This window comes from Lontra canadensis, unplaced genomic scaffold (genome assembly GCF_010015895.1).
Source record: "Lontra canadensis isolate GAN:19392208 unplaced genomic scaffold, GSC_riverotter_1.0 scaffold50, whole genome shotgun sequence".
Taxonomy (NCBI): Eukaryota; Metazoa; Chordata; class Mammalia; order Carnivora; family Mustelidae; genus Lontra; species Lontra canadensis.
The window spans coordinates 2,274,310-2,293,044 of NW_022631044.1; the positions used below are offsets into that span (position 1 = coordinate 2,274,310).

General features: G+C 54.5%; 2 protein-coding genes across 2 annotated transcripts in view; both read right to left on the reverse strand.

The window, feature by feature from the left end:
• Positions 1–1,955: 1,955 nt before the first annotated feature.
• On the reverse strand, positions 1,956–8,613 carry ANKRD53 (ankyrin repeat domain 53). The gene is given in 6 exon segments (XM_032873684.1): positions 1,956–3,244; positions 5,437–5,557; positions 5,992–6,156; positions 7,664–7,863; positions 8,083–8,257; positions 8,259–8,613. Coding segments are annotated over 6 exon segments (1,686 nt in total). The 5' UTR covers positions 8,570–8,613; the 3' UTR covers positions 1,956–2,530.
• Positions 8,614–9,672: 1,059 nt separating this feature from the next.
• The window catches only part of ATP6V1B1 (ATPase H+ transporting V1 subunit B1), a 28,615-nt gene continuing 19,552 nt past the window's right edge, over positions 9,673–18,735 (reverse strand). The window contains exons 3-14 of the mRNA XM_032873685.1: positions 17,569–17,667; positions 17,268–17,361; positions 16,635–16,712; positions 15,609–15,748; positions 15,105–15,206; positions 14,425–14,522; positions 12,873–12,996; positions 12,555–12,705; positions 12,227–12,309; positions 11,275–11,379; positions 10,951–11,080; positions 9,673–10,860 (exon numbers count right to left, since the gene is read on the reverse strand). Of these exons, the coding sequence (XP_032729576.1) occupies positions 10,697–10,860; positions 10,951–11,080; positions 11,275–11,379; positions 12,227–12,309; positions 12,555–12,705; positions 12,873–12,996; positions 14,425–14,522; positions 15,105–15,206; positions 15,609–15,748; positions 16,635–16,712; positions 17,268–17,361; positions 17,569–17,667 (1,368 nt within the window). The 3' untranslated portion in view covers positions 9,673–10,696. The remainder of the gene's footprint in view (positions 10,861–10,950; positions 11,081–11,274; positions 11,380–12,226; positions 12,310–12,554; positions 12,706–12,872; positions 12,997–14,424; positions 14,523–15,104; positions 15,207–15,608; positions 15,749–16,634; positions 16,713–17,267; positions 17,362–17,568; positions 17,668–18,735) is intronic.

Genomic DNA, 18,735 nt, shown 5'->3' on the forward strand with positions numbered 1-18,735 from the left:
TGCCCTCCCAGAGGGACTGCTCTCACTGCCCTTTGTGAGAAAGGGGCAGAGCTGAGTAGCCAAGCGGGGTCAGGGGAATTGGGGGCGGAGGCAGCCTTTCTCGTGCCCCTCCCTTTTCTTCCATCTCTTCTTTCCCCAAGGCTCCATGGCTGTGACACTGGGGGCAGAGGAAGGACAGTTTGGGACTGGGTTGGACTTTCAGAACATCTGCAATATCCTATTTGTAAGCCTTCCCCTGGGGAAAAGGAGTGGTTTCTGGCTGAATTCTATCTTAGGCCCAAGGAGAAAGAAAATAGAAACTGGCTTCCAGGCAGCCTGGGTTACAGCCTAATATTTAAGAAATGGGACTGAGGGGAGAAACGGTTTGTCACTCTAAGAGCCCACGGAGGCTGGCCCTCTTCTGCGTGCTCTTGGCTCCCGGGGAGCTGACCTCAGTCTCCTAAGAAGGTGGGCCAGATCCTGGCACAGACCAGCATTTGCTGACTTTGCACTCCAACTACAGTGCCTTGCAAGTACTCAGCAGTACATACGGGAGTGAAGCCCCCATGAGAGCCGTTCCCAGCTGCGTCCTGTACGTCAGAGCAGGACGGGCAGGTGCGGAGATGGACAGTGCAGTGCATATGCAGGACCGTAAAGCCGGGGAAGCCCCTGTGCTTGACATTCTCGGTATCCTGCCCCAAGTCCCACCACAGCCCTTCATTCCCTTGACTTCAGCATTTCCCTTTCCTGAGAGGAGTAGCACATTTTGGTTTCTTCCTGGCGGGATGGAGATGGCCAGGCCTTTTTAGCTTATGCAGACAACGGAAGACAAGGTAGAGGACACAGGAGGCCAGTATCATCCTCACTGCTGGGTCAGCAGCCGGCTCTGCTCTTCCTTGCCGTGTCCTTTGTTCCTCACCCCAACAGTAGTGCTTCTCTCCCAGGGGTTGCCAGTGGCCTTCTCGTGCTAAACCCAGCGGACCCTTTCATACCTTCTACTGGATCGCTGCAGCACCTGACAGGGCCCGTCAGCCCCGGCTTCTTGGAACTGCACTTCCCTGGCTCTCCTGTGGCTGGTCTTCTCCTACCTCTGCTCTTCCTTTCAGTTTCCTGTGCAGGCTTCTCCATTTGCCCCATGCACCATGGGGTTTCTCAGGGTTCTGTTGTGGGCTCCCTGGAGGAGCCCATCCATACTGATGGCTTCAAGGACTCTTTGCCGAGGAACTGAGAGTTGACCTCCAGCCCCAGCATCCCTCCTGATCTTCTGAACTGTTGTTCTGCTGCCTTTGGGTGCACAGACAACTCTCATGGCCCAGAGGGCACTTGTTCCTGTCCTCTGCAAACCTGCCTCTTTTGGGTACCTGCCGTGTCCCCAAGACTGCTCAGGAGCCAGACCAGAAACCTGCTTTCTAGTCCTGCTTTCTCTTTCTGCCCCTCCCCCTGCCATCTGATCTCTAAAAACTGTTAAGTTTACCTTCCCAACATCTCTTGACTTGAGCCACATCTCTTGACATCAGCTTACACCCTGATTATTTTGACAGCCTCCTTTTCTGTCCCACAGCCAGAGTTATCTAAAGTGTATAGATGATCAACTCACTTCCTGGCCTACAACCTTCCATGGCTCCCTATTGCCCTCAGGTTAAAGTCCAGACCCCTTAGCATGGCTTGTGAGACTTGTGATGTCTGGTTCCTACTCACCTCTCTGGACTCATCACTTGCCACCCTACACCGTGTCCTCACCTCCTATATTCAGAGATGCCACTTTGATTCCCCTTTCTGCTCACCTGGGTACCTTCTCAGTCAGTTCTCAACTTAGATCTCCCTTACTCTAAGCTTTGTCCCCTCTCCCCTCAGGACACCACACGGATCACTCTAGGCTTACTTGCCTGCTTACTGGTCTATCTCCCCACTAGACTGTAAGCTCCCTGAGGGCAGGGACTGCCCTTCAGTTTTTGTATCAGCAGTGCCTGGCTTGGTGCCCGGTACATAGAAAGGACTCAATAAATGTTTGTTTAATGAACGATTTGTAGTGATGCGTCCAGGGCATAACAGGGGACCCAGGACAGCTTCCTGGAATAAGTACAAGTGCTTGTACAGCTGAAACTGAAGCCACAGGTCCTCCCTCCCTTCCCCCCACGTATGCTGCTTATGCCTCCCTGAACTACAGAAACCTTGAAGGACTTCATCTGAACAAGAGGCAGACTTTTCCAGTGGTTCCCCCATCCTCGAAGCCTTGCTCCTGGTGGGGAGGAGAGATAGTGGGGACACCAAAGTGTCACTTTTACGATGCAAGTGCCCAGGATAGAGACTGATGCCCACTCTGAGGCCTCTGCCCTAGCTTCATCCTCCTGGGGAATCCAAGAAATTTCTTCGTGGAGAAGGGAGTCCTGGGATCTAGGCTTTTGTTGAAAGAGAAGGGGCTCCGATCTTTAAACTTGGGAGCGGGAAGTGGGAAGCCTCTGGGTACTCCTTTCCCTTCCATCCCCATCGTGAATCACCACACCTCAGCCCTCACTGGGCTGCCTCAGGTTGAGACTCTACCAAAATAAGTTTATGGGAGACTCTTGGGGGAGGGCAGAGTGGGGAGCCCTTGATGGGCTCGCACAGCGGCCAGGAAGGCTTCATCAAAGGTCTCACGCAGGTTCATGGCCAGAGTGTCGGTCCAAAAGTTGTCGTCACTAAAGTGCCGCTTCTGGGGCACAGTGCTCATGCTGACAGGGCCAAAGCCCTGGGGCACTTTCAACCTGTGTGGCCGCACTGAAGGATGCAGCTCTTGGACTACCACCTCGAAAGGCAGCTGGGGCACAGGTGCTATGAGGCTGCCGGCCACCGTACGTAGCTGTACACCACCGTACCGGTCAGACCTCACCTGGAGGAAGCTGCGGAAGTCATGCTCCGGGCTGGGGTCCGGATGCACACCCAGGCGGATGCCCTGTGGGTAGCCGATCTGGGTGGTGGGTGATCTGGCAGGGTTGTTGCTAACATTCCATGACTTGGGCCGCCTGACCATGGGCTGCATGTAGGTGGGGGTGGGTATCCCCGAAGGTTGCAGCTTGGGCACTGAGGTCTGCCACAGGCGTGCCTCCGGGGAGGGGTAGAAGCTCTTCTGGGGCCCCTGGCGCTTGGGGGTCCTGGAGACAGTGCTCACTGGCTGGGGGGCATAAGGTACTTGCTTGGTGTTGCAAGTCTGGGACTGGCCTCGGAGCAGCTGCTTGCGATGGAGCCACTTCTTGCAATCGGCTTCTCTCAGAACTTGGTGCTCTTTCTGCAACATCAGAGGGTACGAGACAGAGACAGTCATGGAGGGCTGCCCCTCCTCCCTACTCCCATAGAAGGGGCTCTTGTGGCTGTAGCCCTTGGAAACCTCAGGTGTCACTGGCCAGAAACAGCCACACCCCAGGAGGCCTAAGTTTGATGAGACAGACTTCCTGCCTGATGGGCCTTTGTTCTGCCCTTTTTCTGACAGGGAGAGAACTATTGCCCGAAAGGAGCCCTTGGGCTGATGGGGCAAGTAGAAGCTCTCCCATCCAGGGGACTGCCAGTCTGACAGGGCCTCTGCCCTAAGTGAGGTCTCCAGTCCCTGCCCTACGGAAAACCTCAAGTCTCATGGGGGAGACAAGCCTCCACCTCCAAAGTCCCCCATCTGATAGTGGAGATATGGCCTGCCCTGAGAGAGTCTCTGGTTTGATGGGGGAGGAAAGGCACATCCTCGACCCTGGAAGAAAGCAGAAAACTTTGGAAGGCCTGGAACTGGGGGGAGCCAGTCTGGATAGGCTTCTGGAAGTGGTGGACCTTGTATATTGGGGGATATAGTTGGCTGGCTCTTTGGGCTGGATGCTCATGACTCTCTACCTCTCTCTTTTTGCCTCTACTAGAAGTGAACTTTCAGCTGGTCACAGAACAGCCCCTTGTCCACGCCCTTGTTTCAATATCTCACCCCCCCAGACTGTTGCTAAGCCATGGTATGGGGATTGATGCAGCAGCAGCTCGGGAAGTAGGCTCTGATTAGACTAAGCCAATCATCATAATTGCATCAGCCTTGCCCCAGACCCAGGTCAGTCAGTACCTGGCTTTCCTTTAGCTCCAGGAGTTGGAACAGAATAGACACAGGATCCAACCGAGGCCACAAAGAGATAGGGGAGATCTGTAAGGGGCTTCTGGGAAAGTTAAGAGCCATGGGAACAGATGAGCTTTGCCTCCTCTGGACCCATGGGACTATGAGGACTGGGCAACACTGACAAAAGAGGGCGGGGCTGAGAAAACGAGAGATATGCACCTGGAAACCAAGCTGAGTACTGGATTGTGCCAGCCCTGAAGCCCTCCCCACTTCTGGATCCACTTAGGATTCCCAGCATCTTCTCTCTGGGTTTTTTGGCTCTTGCATCCTACGTCATTACACCTTAAAATCCTTTAGCTACTCCCCCATTCTTCGCCAGCCAAGGGCTGTCATAGATCTGAGCCCCTCCCAAATTTCTAGCTTGTCAATCTCCAGCTCACAGCTGTTCCCCTAGCTGTATTGACTTTGTACTTCTCAGCATATACCACGCTCTCTACCTCTGTGCCTCTCCACAGGGCTGTCTGTTGCTTCTGCCTCGTCAGCCCTTCCCTTCATATGGCCAACTGCTGCACACCCTTAAAGATCCTCCAAAGCATTAATCTCTCCAGCATCCTCCTGGACCCTTCCTCCTCTGTGGGAATATAACCCACCTCCCATTCTAGACCCTAAGCTCCTTAAGTGAAGGGACCACATCTCATTTGTCTTTGTAGCCTCAGGGTCCAGCAGGTGCCTAGCCAAGAGGAGGTGCTCAGTGTCTGTTGGAAGGGATGGATTTTTTTTTTTTAAGACTATTTAAGTAATCACTATACCCAGCATGGGGCTTGAACTCTCAACCCCGAGATCAGGAGTCACATGCTCCACCCACTGAGTGAGCCACATGCCCCAAAGGATGGATTTTTTTTTTTTTTTTAGATTATGTATTTATTTATTTATTTGAGAGAGAGAGCACAAGCAGGGTGAGGGGCAGAGGGAGAAGCAAACTTTCCACTGAGCAGGGAGCCCAATGCAGGGCTTGATCCTGGAATCCTGACCTGCGCCAAAGGCAGGCGTTTGACTGAGCCACCCAGGCACCCCAGGGTGGACCTTTTTGACCAGTGTGACTCCCAGTGTAGTCAGGGCATGCATCTCGCTAGAGATTTCCCTCCAATCCAGGAGGCAATGCACTAGGAGGGGTGCCGTAGTTCTTGCTAATTTAAGCTGTATTTGCTAACACAAAATAAGACTTTTGACCTAGAGGAGTGGCTTTTAAGGGTGGAATTTCAGAGGATGAGGAGAGGGAGGCTTTTCCCGGATGGGACTGCTACCAGCCACTCTTCTAACGGCACGTGAGTCAGGCCTCCTGTGCCCTCCTGCGTGGGTGGCAGTGGCTGCCCAGCACCCCCGGCCACCTTCCCCCTTACCTGATACTCAGTCAGGTAGTCCTGTTCCATGAAGGCCAACTGGTCCTTGAGCCTCCTCAGTTTCCCCATCTCACGAGCAAAGTCCTTCTTGTCCCGTTTCCACATGGCATCCTTCAAGTACCTGACACCAAGGTTGGGGGGGCAGGGTATGTTATCCCCCAGGGACTGAGCTTCACCCCGGGCTGGGAACACGGACTGCTGCTCAGAGCCTGGATGAGGGTGGGAGGAGCCACCAGAGGAGCCATCCCCACGGCCCAAGGCCCGTCTGACTAACTTCTCTCCTTCTAGGTGAGAGAGGAAGGTGTCTGACAGTGTGATCACCACCCCCTGCAGAGGACCCAAGGCCTCCGGGCAAGGCAGGGCAGTGCTAAATCCAAAGGGGTGAGGCCCTGTGGACAGCCCTGGGAATAATAACCTGGGCTGTGGTCTCCGCCGCAGACTTAGCTCCCAGCCCAGCCCTGCCTGGTAAAGGCTCAGCCTTAGGTGAGAGCCCCAGGGAAAGGGCTGGGAAGGAGGGAAGGGGCAGCAGGCCAAGGGTGCTTCCCACACCCTCACCGGGCACAGTCGCGGTGGTTCCATATTTTGCAGTAGTCGATGGGCTTGCAGCCCAGGGCGTCCCGGGCATGGACATTGGCACCATTCTGCACCAGCACCTTCGCACAGCTCAGCAGGCCCTTGCAGGCTGCCAGGTGGAGGGGTGTGCAGCCACTGCATGTCTGCCTGTAGACAGCCCCACCGGCCAGGAAGAGGGCAGAAAGGAAGGACAAAGGCCATCTGCCCATTAGAGAGGTGGGCAGGCCAGCTTCTGGGCCTGCTCTGCCACTAGCCTACTGGGTGACTCTGACATGTCCCTTCTTCCCTGAGCTTCAATTTCCTCAACTGTAGAAGGAGGCTTTGGACTAAATGAATGGTGGGAGCTTGATTATATGGATATAAAAAGAGTTAAGATCGCCTGGAAGGAGAGTTGGGTTGGCTGGAGCTCAGAGGCTACTAACCTTACTGGCTCTTAAGTCAGCCAGCCCTCCTGCCCTCTCCCCCGTCTGGCCAGGCACACAAGGCCTCCATGACCTAGGCCCTGCCTCCTCCTCACCCTCATCTTCTGACCTTGACCCACTCTTTCCCAACATGTGATCTTTGTACATGATGTTCCCTCTACCTGGGACACTTTTCCCTGGCTCTTTGCATGGCTGGCTTGCTCTCAGTTTTCAGGTTGCTATTTAAATGTTATTTCCTGGGTGCCTGGTTGGCTCAGTGGGTTAAGTCTCTGCCTTCGGCTCAGGTCATGATCTCAGGGTCCTGGGATCGAGTCCTGCATTGGGCTCTCTGCTCTCTCTCAGCGGGGAGCCTGCTTCTCCCCCCATCTCTCTCTGCCTGCCTCTCTGCCTACTTGTGATCTCTGTCAAATAAATAAATAAAGTGTTAAAAAAATTTAAATGTTATTTCCTTAGATGTGACTTCCCTTTCCAAAATAGATCCTCTCCCCTACCCCTCGCACTCATCAGCTCATCACCCTGTTTATTTCCTTTATAACTACTTACACTGTCGCTTTGTTCATTTATTAGTGTGCTACCTCACTGTGCTGCTGCACTAGTACCCCAGCTGCGTGAGGGCTGGGGCCATTTGCGTGTCTTCAATGCTGTATTCAACTTGGGCATGGCACTGAGCACACAGCGCTCTGTAAATGTGAGCGAGCGCAGTCTCCCATCGGCCGTTCAGGCACTTTTGTGCATTTCCTCTGTTAGCCACAATAGTCTCGTGTCATCCTCCCCCATTGCAGTTGAGGACACTCAGGAAATAGTTCCCAAACTATGCTGCCAATTAGAAACCTCTGGGTTTTAGGCCTTCCAAAGCCCAGATGGCACCCTGCACCAATTTTGGTCTTTGATTGACACACAGGCACTGCTCTTTCTGAAGCTCCACGTGGGACTCCGGTAAACTGACAGGCTTGGCAGCCAGAGCACTGGGGCTAAGGGCCGAGTGACCTCCCACAGGTCTTGCTGTTTGCTAGCAGATGGCAAAGCTGAGATGTGAACTGGGTCTTTCCCCTCCCAGAGCCTGATCTCCTTATCACACCGTGAGGGCTCGCTGACTGCTTTATGGGGGACCAGATCCTTGTCACCCGAAGCCCTCTGCCTGGCCTGCATGGATCTGCCTACCTGATGGGGGAAGGGGGGGATTCCTATCTGCCCAGGCTCCAGGACACTTTCTGGACACGGGCTGGACTCACGTGTTGAGGGCCGCCCCTTGCTCAAGTAGATAGTGAATGCAGGGGAGGGTCATGCTCTTGTTGTCCCCGTCGATGACCAGGTGCAGCGGTGTCTGGCCATTCTTGGTGGGCAGGTCCACGGGAAACTTGTACTCCTCTACTAAGGCCTGCAGGCACGTGAGCTTGCCACTCTGGGCTGCAAAGTGGATGGCAGTGAAGCCCTGTGGGAGCGGGAGGAGGGTAGGAGGAGACTGAGCAGGACTGAGGCCCCAGGGTCACAACCTAACCTACAGAGCAATTTCTGCCGGCAGAAGGTGACTGCACCCAAAAGGGTATCTGTGGGTGCTCCACAGGCAGCTCTTTGCCAGGGAACCACTATGTGAGGAACTTTCTGTGGTACAGAGGACTTCATTTCTTGCCCCCAAGCTCCAAGGCCTTACCTTGTCATCTGCCGGAATTTTGTCACGGCCCCGACTCAGACAGAAGCGCAACCATTCCAAGTTGCCCAGTGCGGCCGCGAACAGCTCGTAGTAGTTCCCAGCGGCACTCTGGTTCCCCTCATCGTCAGGGTTAGTGTGGGTTGGGAGAGGGCTGGTGAGCGAGAAAGTGGAGTCGGTCTGGGCCCGCGGCCCTGCGGAGGCGCGTGCGTGAGGGTAAGGGCTGTCCCTGAGCACCAAGACCGGACCGGGGCTCGCTGGTCGTCAGCGCAAGGAGGAAGCCACCATCGCCGAGCACCCCTCGGGAGGCGAACCCGGACCCCCGCCCCGTTCTCCCGGCTCCTCGCGCCGCCCAAGGGCTCCCGCCCGCTCGGGACCCTGCCCCTCCAGAGAGTCCCCGCAGCCCGGCCCCCTCATCCCCGGCCCACCTGGGCGACTGGGACTCCGGGCCTCTCCAGCTGACCTTGTAGACTTTCTCCCCCGGCAGCATGGCGACACTTGGGCGCGGGGACTGCTCCCCCACCCTCGGCGCGCCCTGCCCGCCCGCGCCGCCCACCCGCCGAGGCTCGAACGCAGGCTGCGGCCAGACCGGCTCCTCCGCGGACCCAGCCGCTTCCCGCGTCTCCAGGGTCCCGCCGCGCGCCTCCGGAATATCCTGCCGCCGCTCACTCGCCCCCCTCCCCGGGGATCCCGGGCCCACTCGTCGTGGAAACAGCATCGACCACACACACAAACCGGAAGACACTTGGGGTTTGTTTCTAATTCTAAATTAATAAGTGCTGATTGTAAAAACAGAGAAAAAGGACGATGAGGAAATTAAAAATCACAGTCCCACCACCCACAGAAATCACGGTCTATGACGATGTGTACATACATATCGTACAGACCTTTTGTTTGTACTTTTTGTTTAGCGTTAATTATTAAGAACTAGCATCCACTGTCATGCCATATACTAAACGACATTATGACGCCGCCCCAGCCCAGCGTCACAATGGCTGTGCTATCATTTCACACGCGCAGCAGGAAAAAAGGATTCATCTTGGTCGTTTTCTTAGGATGGATTTCCTGGAAGCAGAATTACTAGGTGAAAGGGAATGAACATTTAATCGTTAGTGTTTCCAAACTGCCCACCAGCAAAGTTTTATACTCATTTACACTTTTCCCTGCAGTGAAGCAGGTTCCCTGCACATGAGCCATGGGACTTCGGGTGAGTTACTTGACCTCTGTGTCTCAGATTCTGCATCAGCAAAATGCGACTACTACTACCTACTTCAGAAGGAGGGAAGCCAGGGGAGCAGGGAGACCAGGCCAGCCATCTAGAATTTTCTATTATTAAAAGAGGAACTACTTGAAAACCTCATCACCAGTGCTGAATACTGTGATTTTAAATAAACATTTGCTAATAATTTGGTAGTGGAAATGGTCTAATTTGACTCCTTGATGACTTACTAAGAAGTTAAACAATTAAATATCAGTGTTTTTCTCTTCGGGGTATTATCTGTTTCTTTGCATTGTTCTGTGAGGGTCTTAAAAGTGTTTCTTATTGGATTTGTAAAACTTATTAACATGGTAGTATTTGTTGTCAGTGTTTTCCTTTTAAGTTTTTATGGTATATGGTAGTCAAGCAATCATGTGGCTTGATTCAGTGTTGGGTCTTCTCAGGGGGAATGACCCTAAGCTTATCAGAGGTTTACTGAGGCCCCAGGGGTCAACTCTAGGTATCCCTGATCATACCACCCACTTCTAACTACCTACTCCCCTCTGGGCCCCATCATTCCTGGTATTTCCCCCAGAGAAATCTAAGGAGGGGGAGGGAGGGTCTCCCAAGACCACAGTGACTCAGGGAGGGACAAAAATGCAGATTCTTCACCCAAAGCAGCTCTCCCTCATTCCAGGGAAAACCTCCTCTGGGAACCCACTCACCTCCCAACCCCAGCGGTCTGAAGGAGTCAGCAGCCCTCCTGAGCACTTTAAAAACTAGCAAATTCTACTGGGCATCTGCCCCAAGGGGGGCCTTAACACCTGGCTTCAAATTAAGATAAAGTGACAATGCTTTGCAGGGACAAAGCTTGAGCATTTCCTGGCAGTTGGGGGATTCTGTGGGCTGTTGCTTCTGAGGTATTAGGGTCCCAAGAATGACAACAAAACTATATGTCGGGGTTGGAGAGTGTCTCAGGACCTCTTCAAGTTCACCCTCATTATCTACACCTGGATTATCTTGCAGTGTCTATACTACTGGTTGCAACTCCAGCTGTACCTGGGGCGGGGTGGGGGGGGGGGGCGCGGAATACCAATGCAGAGGACTTCTGCCTCCAGATTCAGATCAACTGATCTGGTTTGGAGCCTGGGCCTTGGTATTCTGTAAAGCTCTCCAGGTGATTATCCCAAGCTTAATACAGGCGGAACAACCTTTTGTTCTTTCCCAGTGCAGGGAATCCAAGAGGAGGGATGAAGCGTAGGAGCCCGCCTCCCGCCCTGAGTCGGCGGGGGGCTGACAGTGGGCACTCAAGCGGTTGGTTCAGGTGTGCGGGACCTTGGCAGACACCGAGGCGGTTGTAGAACTGGCGTAGAGGAGGGGCTCCCGGGATGGAGCGCCGGGGTCCGCCTGTGGGCGGGGCTAGAGCGCAGTGTCAGAAGCGGGGTCCTGCGGCGCCCCCTCGCGGGAGTAGAACTCCTCAAGCACGCTCTGCGGGATGCGCTTCAGCATCTCCTTCGGGAAGATGCGCAACAGCTTCCAGCCCAGGTCCAAGGACTCGAACACGGAGCGGTTCTCGTAGGGGCCTAGGGTCGGAGCAGGAGGGTTAGGCGTGTGCGCGCGTGTATGTGGCCGGGTAAGGGGGTTACTGCCTGCACGCCCCGAGCGCGCCTCACCCTGGTTGATGAAGTTCTTCTCGAATTTCTGCAGGAATTCCAGATAGAGCAGGTCCTCCGAAGTGAGCGCTTCCTCCCCCACCACTGCCTTCATGGCCTGCACGTCCTTCCCGATGGCATAGCAAGCATACTGGGTAAAGGGGAGAACGGTCCAGCCGTCACCGCAGGCGTATCACGGGAGCCCAGTGGCCCCCAGTTTGGCTGAGTGGGGACCCCAAAAGGGGAGGGATTTTGCTGGAGAACAGCTCATGGTCCAGGAAGGGCTCAAACCTCTGGCTTCTGAAACTAGCATACCCTCCAGTCCCTGGGCTTTCTCATGCTTACCAGTTGGTTGGAGACGTCTCCATGGTCCTTTCTCGTCATGCCCTCCCCAATGGCAGACTTCATCAGCCGGGACAGGGAAGGGAGCACATTGATGGGGGGATAGATCTGGGGAAGCAGAAGAAGGAAGTGGCAGAAGGCAGGGTCCAGAGTTTCCTTTCCTTTCTACCCGTACTTGTCTTTCCTCTCCCTGGGGTGCTCAAGAGACTGCTGCTCACTTGTCCCACAGAGAGGGGGTTAGTCACGCCACCCTCCTCTATCGCCCACAGTTCTAGAGCTTGGGCATGCAGGTGTCTAAGGTATGCTCCTAGACAGGAGGGTGGAGGGGGGACAGGACATGACATTAGGTAATGGAAGTCACTATTTTAAAACCTCTGATTATTTGGACAAAAACCAGGTTGAAGCTTAATAGTTAATAGCTGTAAAGAAGGAAGCTACTAAGCAAAGAGGGAAAAGTCACAGGGGTTGCCTTTAACCTCAGATGGAAAAGGCACATTTGTAACCTGCTGGCACATTATTCACCATCTACTTGTGTCAGTTACCCACTGTTTTGTTCACTGAGCAAATCACCGGAAAGCAAAGAGAAGCGGTATTTATTGAGTATCTACTATCTGCTGGAGGCTTTCTATATGCCAACTGATTGTATCCTCTGCAATGCACTCCACTGAGTGGTCAGTACTATTATTTCTGTTTTATAGATGAGGAAACCTAGCATCAGAAGGATGAGATAATTTTCTCAAGGTTCCCACAGGCAGGTGGTCTGGATTCTAGCCAGACCTGTCTTGTGTCTGTGACCACACAGTCTTCCTGGGTCATCTCCTCTTTTCCTCTTTGGAGGTAGCCTTGCCCACCCCCTCCTAATAGAGAACTAAAGCTCTGTAAGTGCTGGGACATCTGTCCATCAGTGTCTCTGGGGTTGTGAGCAGAGCAATAAGTCGTAGGGAGGGGACAATACTTGTCTGTTATGAAGCTGTCTGTCCACATAGATCTGTCCCTCCGTGATGAAGCCCGTCAGGTCTGGGATTGGGTGGGTAATATCTGGAAGGAAATGCAGTGGTGTCAGTGTAGACGGGGCACACATCTCCACCAGCTCAGGGACGCCTGGGCTCTGTTCCTCTCATGAGAGTGATGGGGTAGGTGGAGGCAAGGAGAAGACAGAGAATCCCTTGATGGAGAAACAGAGCTACTGCACATCTGTGCAGAAAACCACGGGCCCTTTAAGCATCCCAGTGAGAAGGGAGGGCAGGGGGCTGCAGAGGGCAGTGGGCAGCCAAGAGACTCACCATCATTGGGCATGGTGAGGATGGGGATCTGAGTGATGGACCCTCCCCGGCCCTCCACGCGGCCGGCCCGCTCATAGATGGTGGCCAGGTCTGTATACATGTACCCCGGGAAGCCTCGGCGCCCCGGCACCTCCTCTCTGGCAGCTGAGACCTGCAACGTCAGTGTCACTGGGCTAAGAGAGGGGGCAAGAGGCTGAGTGGGAGGTTCAGTGACTGAGAAACAGAGTGAGTGGCGGCAGGCTTGGATGGGTGAGTTTCAGGGTAGAGGGACCAGGGAGAGGCAGGCATGACCCCGACACTCTTCCCAGGCTGCCTCACCTCCCGCAAGGCCTCTGCATAGGAACTCATGTCAGTAAGGATGACCAGCACGTGCTTCTCACACTGGTAGGCAAGGAACTCAGCAGTGGTCAGTGCCAGGCGTGGGGTGACAATCCGCTCGATCCTGGAGGAGGGACACCCCATGTTCAGAGAGCCCAGAGGCCTAGGCCTGTGCTCCATTTAGCCCCAAGTGCTGAGTGGACAGTCAGCTGTGCACAGCAGCAGGGGAGCCGGTAAGATGAGCCCCAGCTCCCAAGCCCCGTGTCGGGGCTGTGGTTCCTGGGGCAGGCAGTTCATCAAGAAGTCCAACGTTCCTCCCTCCTGCTGCCCAAGGGAGGAAAGGGTAGGGAGCCTGGAACAGCAGGGAGTTGGGTTGGAGTGGGCCAGGCAGGGTCAGGGGGCTGATGGAGAATGACAGCACCCTGTCCCTGTGGGCCTGAAGGTGAGGGGGCTCTGGCCTCTCAGAACGAGGCAGGGGCAGGGCTCCTGCTGTCGCTCTGTCTTCCCCAGCCTCCTCCTCCTACCCCCACCCCCACACTGGCTCAGCTGGGGCACTCTATGGATTCTTTCCATAAGGTTCCTCTCCCTACTCTAGAGCATGCCTGGTGCGCACATCCCATAGGCTTGCCCTGCCCGCCTGGCAGCCCCCTTGCACTCTGAGCTCTCCTGACTCCCACCCGCTGGCTCCAGGCTCTCTCTGTCCTCAAGCTCTGTTCCATGGGTCTTTTCTCTGGCGATATCCTCCTGGCCTCCGGAATTCTGTTACTTCATTTTTGGAGCACCTTCAGTACCCGCGATGGTTTTATCAGAATTTTTTTTTCGTTCACCTGACCCACAGACTTAAACTCACATTTCCTAAACTTTAAAAGTAGCAGTTTTCCAAACGAATAAACCAACAAAAAGCAGGACCTATACATACAGAGAATAAACTGATGGTTGCCAGAGAGAAGCGGTGGGGAGATGGGCAGAACAGGTAAAGGGGAGCGGGAGTCACAGGCATCCAGTTCCAGAGAAGGGCACCGCGGAGGGAACAGGGCCAATGCTATTGTCATAGTGCTGTATGGGGACTGACAGTAGGTACACCTGTGGCAAGCACAGCATTAAGCCACAGAGAAACTGGACCGCTATGTCGTACACCTGAAACTAATGTAATATTGTATGTCAACTTTACTCATGTAAGAAAATTTTTAAAAAGACAACAGCAGTTTTTGTCAGTATGTGGTTTAAGGAAATCTCTCCTTAGTGGTGACTTTGTGGAAGTGACTCAAGGATAAGGAGGCCTGACTGGGGACAGTGGCTGGACGAAGATTATGGGAAGAACAGATGGGCTGCAGGTGGCAGGCGGGGCTGTGAGCCTGTTCCCTCTCTCTCCACGGGCTAGCCCTACCCCTTCCCGAGCCTCATTTTCCCCATCTACACAACAAGGGGTTGTTTTCCCAGCTCTGGCCCATGGCTGTGGTTCTGGGATACGCCTGAGCTCTGGTACTGTGGGTGTTGAGAGGGGACAGGGCCCGCTGCCAGCAGACAGTCTGGGTATCAGGGAATGGCTCACGTGGGGTCGTTGGCCAAGTTCAGGAAGAGGCAGACATTCCCCATGGTGCCGTTCTGCTCGAAGTCAGACTTGAAGAACCTGGCTGTCTCCATGTTCACCTGGACACACAGCAGGGAGGGTTGGAGTGAGGGGGGGTTGTCTCTGCAGCCTAAGGGCAGGGGCCCTGGCCCCTCCCATCTCCTCTCAGTAAAGCGTATTGACTAACAGTCCCTGGGATGACCTAGAACTTGAAAAGGCAGGGACTGGGTTTGCTCTCCCCAGGTCCCCAAAGAGTTCAGATTTCTTCAGGTTGAGCTCTGCTCAGTGCCATCCCAACCCCTCACTCAGCCAGCTGCTTCCCTGCTAAACCCCTCCTTGGGCCCTCTGAGGGCCCCATGGTATCCCCTCCCTGAAGCTGTCTTCCCAAATTCCCTGGCTTCTTCCTCCTCTAGGCCACCCTGGGCTCATCTGATAAGCTGCCACGTCCTCTGGAATGCACTGACGGACACACTGTCCTCGTCAGTGAACCACCCTCTTCAGTCATGTTCTTGCTTCTCCCACCAGATAGGCCTGGACACCAATAGCTTCTCAGGGAGAAGGATTATACCTCCTTTATCGTATCAGGCAGAGCCAGGGTCTGAAAAGACAAGACTGCCTGCTCACAGCTTCCAGAACTTGCCAATCTGCCCTGCTTCTCTTACCCCCATGGCCGCAAAGACAATGGCAAAGTTGTCGTCATGATAATCCAGCACAGCCTTGGACTTCTTCACCAGCCCAGCCTGGCGGCAGATCTGGGCAGCAATCTGGGGTGAGGTGGATTGGAAGGAAGGGTGTCAGAGCCAGAGCCCGAAGCCCAGCCCACTGACCACCACGGAGGATGACGGATGGAGCAATTTCCAGTCCTTCCTCCTGCCGAGGCCTTTGATGAGAGGGATCCAAGGCCAGAAAGATGAAAGGGTTCCCCCAGGTCCTATAGCCTTCCTCATGGTGGAGGCTTGAAGACCCCCTTGGGGACCCTGAGGAGGTCTTCTGCAGCCCTGAGTCCATGAGCTGCCAGAGGACAGCTACCAGTCTGGACAGTGAGGACTCCCGCATGGCTGGTCCCTGCCTGTTTGACTCAGGAGACCCTCCTCACTGGCCACCAGCCCTGGCCTCTGCCCTGTGCCTTCCTCTTGGTCACATCAGCAGGACCCTGCAAGTCTCACCTCATTGTGGGGGAGCCCAGCTGCTGAGAAGATGGGGATCTTCTGACCACGGGCAATGCTGTTCATGACGTCAATGGGAGAGATGCCCGTCTGAATCATCTCCTCGGGGTAGATGCGGTCATGGGGGTTGATGGGCTGGCCTGGGAGAAGGCGATCATGGACCTACGCTTGAGGGTTCAAGTCCATCCCTGCCCGCCCCCAACCCTGCCCCATACTCCAGAGCAGCACTACTGAACAGAATTTTCTGTGATAATGAGTATGTGTTCTAACTACACTGCCAGGTCCAGTAGCCCTGGTCACAAGTGACCAGTGAGCATGTGAAAGGCGGTTTTGAAATGCAAGTGTATTGCACTTGAATTAGTTTGTATCTCAATAGCCACGGCCCACTGCTCCCTTGGACAGTGCCACCTGGCCTATTAGAAACAGCAGGCAGGTGGGCACTCAGGCCAAGGCCCCCAAGGCTAAGCAGGGGTCATGTGTGCCTTCGAAGGAATGGAGGGTGGCCTGGAGAGCTGTTCCCTGAGGGGATGTGTGTCCTGGGCTCTGCCTCTGATTTGCTGAGTGGTTGGGGGCCAGCCGCAGACCACTGTGGGGCCTCCATCTCATCCACAGAACTGACAGGAGTGGAGGACTTGGGATGGCCTCGGGGCTGTGTCTCCTTCTGCAAGCCAGCCCAGGGGCCTCTGAGGGGCGGGGACGGGGCACTGGAAGGAGGGAGAGTGAGGGTCTTGGGGCACCCATGGAACTTTGCACATGATGATGACACTGAAAGGAATGGGACACAAAGGGCATTATTTCAGGCTCTGTGGCAGATTTGGGGACAGAGAGGCCTCTGCAATTCTCACTGCACACCTGATCTGCCTGGTGGTCTGACCAGCTTTCGGGTGAGCCCTGGCCCATTGCCTCTGGCCTGTGTCTGAGGCAGAACTTCTGAGGGCAAGGTGGCAGAGGCGGTGGCTGGGAGTGAGGAAGGTGACTGGGGACTGGGTCCCAAAAGCTGTCCAGAGCCTCTCTCTGGTGACTCACCATTGATATCCAGGAAGTCCTCTGCCATGACCACTGGCCCCTTGTCAATGGGCTTGCCAGAGCCGTTGAAGACGCGACCTGTTGGGGGATGCTCAGGGCCAGCCCTGGGTCTCCCTTACTGCTGCTCACCCTCCACACCACCACTGCCTCCCACTGGCCCCTCATGTCCCTCTCCCATCAGCCCTTAGTTACCCACAGAGAGCTGGCTACAGTGACCGTCTCCTTGGGGATCTTCCCTCCTCACCTGGAAATCTTTACAGGTGAGGCGCTAGCCCAGGAAATTACTCTAATGGAGGGTTTTAGAGCTAGAAAGAGGAGAGGGCCAGGATGGCAGATCTTGGGAGAAAACTGGGGAGTGTGTACTCTGTTTCAGCCTAACCCAAATAGACGACTACCTACTGTGCCCCTAGTAGACTGAACCTGCCTTCCTCATTTACGGAACATCTGTATGTCTGGTTCTGAGCTAGAGTTGGGGGATCAGAGAGAAAAGACACACCTCTGACCTCAAAGAACTCACAGGGAGGCAGACAGGCAAAGAGGAAAGGACAACACAGTGTGCTAAGTGTGTGGTTAGGGAAGCTGGGCTGGGAGGACAGAGGAGCACCCTCCCCATATTCCTACCCCCATCCTCACCCAGCATGTCTTCTGACACTGGAGTCCGTAGGATGTCCCCTGTGAATTCACAGGTGGTCTTCTGGGCATCGATGCCAGAGGTTCCTTCAAACACCTATGGGACAAGAGGTTAATTACTCTAATAAGGGTCTTGCTGGGGAGAATGGGGCCTTCCATTCTAGGCTCCCTTGTGCCCAGCTCTGGGCAAGACGCTCTTGGGAAAATAGGACATTTCCTGCCTTCGGAGCCTATTAAGATAGTCGGGCACTTTGCGGGTTCGTTCATTTATTCAGTCAGGCAACATCGCCCTGACACCACTTACCTGAACAATTGCCTTGGTCCCAGACACCTCAAGCACCTGCCCGCTTCTCTGAGTGCCGTCGGGGAGGGTGAAGTTGACGATCTCAGCGTACTGTGCAAACTGGCAGGAGGGGAGAGCAGCCCAGAGCAGCAGTGAGACCAGAGGTGAAGTCCCTATCTCCCCCCATCCCTCCTTGACCCAGTCTCAAGCTTCTGTCTTGCAGTGACCAAGCACTATTAGGTGAACTTGAAGGGCCGGAGGTGGGACATTCGGGTTCTGTTTGGAAGGCAGTACACCTGGATGGGTAGAGCACTGACTTTAGAGTTAAAGACCAGGGTTAGAACTGAAGCTCTGATGCTTAGAAGCTGTGTGACCTTGTGAAGTTACTTCACGTCTCTGAGCATTACTTTCTTCGTCTTTCAAGTGGTGGTAATAATACTTCACAGGGCTTCTGTGGGGAGAAAGTGAGCTATGTGAAGTCATTAGCTGGTGCCCGGGACCTGTAACAACTCATTAAAATGTAATCATTACTATGGCTGTTTAGGTCCCATGGACAGCACTGTTGTCTCTGCCCCTATGGACTGATGGCGGACACACTGGCACAGTGTGTCCTGGGCTGCCAGGTGTCCCCTCGTGCCAGTGGCCGTCTTTCCCTAGCCACCCGGCTGGGGCTGAGTCATGTGTCGTCCTCACAGGTTTCAGGAATAAAAAGAATCAGGCAGGGGCACCTGGGTGGCTCAGAGGGTTAAAGCCTCTGCCTTCGGCTCAGGTCATGATCCCAGGGTCCTGGGATCGAGCCCCACATCGGGCTCTTTCCTTGGTAGGGAGCCTGCTTCCTCCTCTCTCTCTCTCTGCCTGCCTCTCTGCCTACTTGTGATCTCTCTCTGTCCAATAAATAAATAAAATCTTAAAAAAAAAAAAAGAATCAGGCAGTCACTTCTCTTTTGGCTATGAGCAACTGTAGTTATCTCTTCTTATCCGTTTGAAAAGAACCAGGCTAGGGGCGCCTGGGTGGCTCAGTGGGTTAAAGCCTCTGCCTTCGGTTCAGGTCATGATCTCAGGGTCCTGGGATCAAGCCCCGCATCGGGCTCTCTGCTCAGCGGGGAGCCTGCTTCCCCCTCTCTCTCTACCTGCCTCTCTGCCTGCTTGTGATCTCTGTTAAGTAAGTAAATAAATAAATCTTAAAAA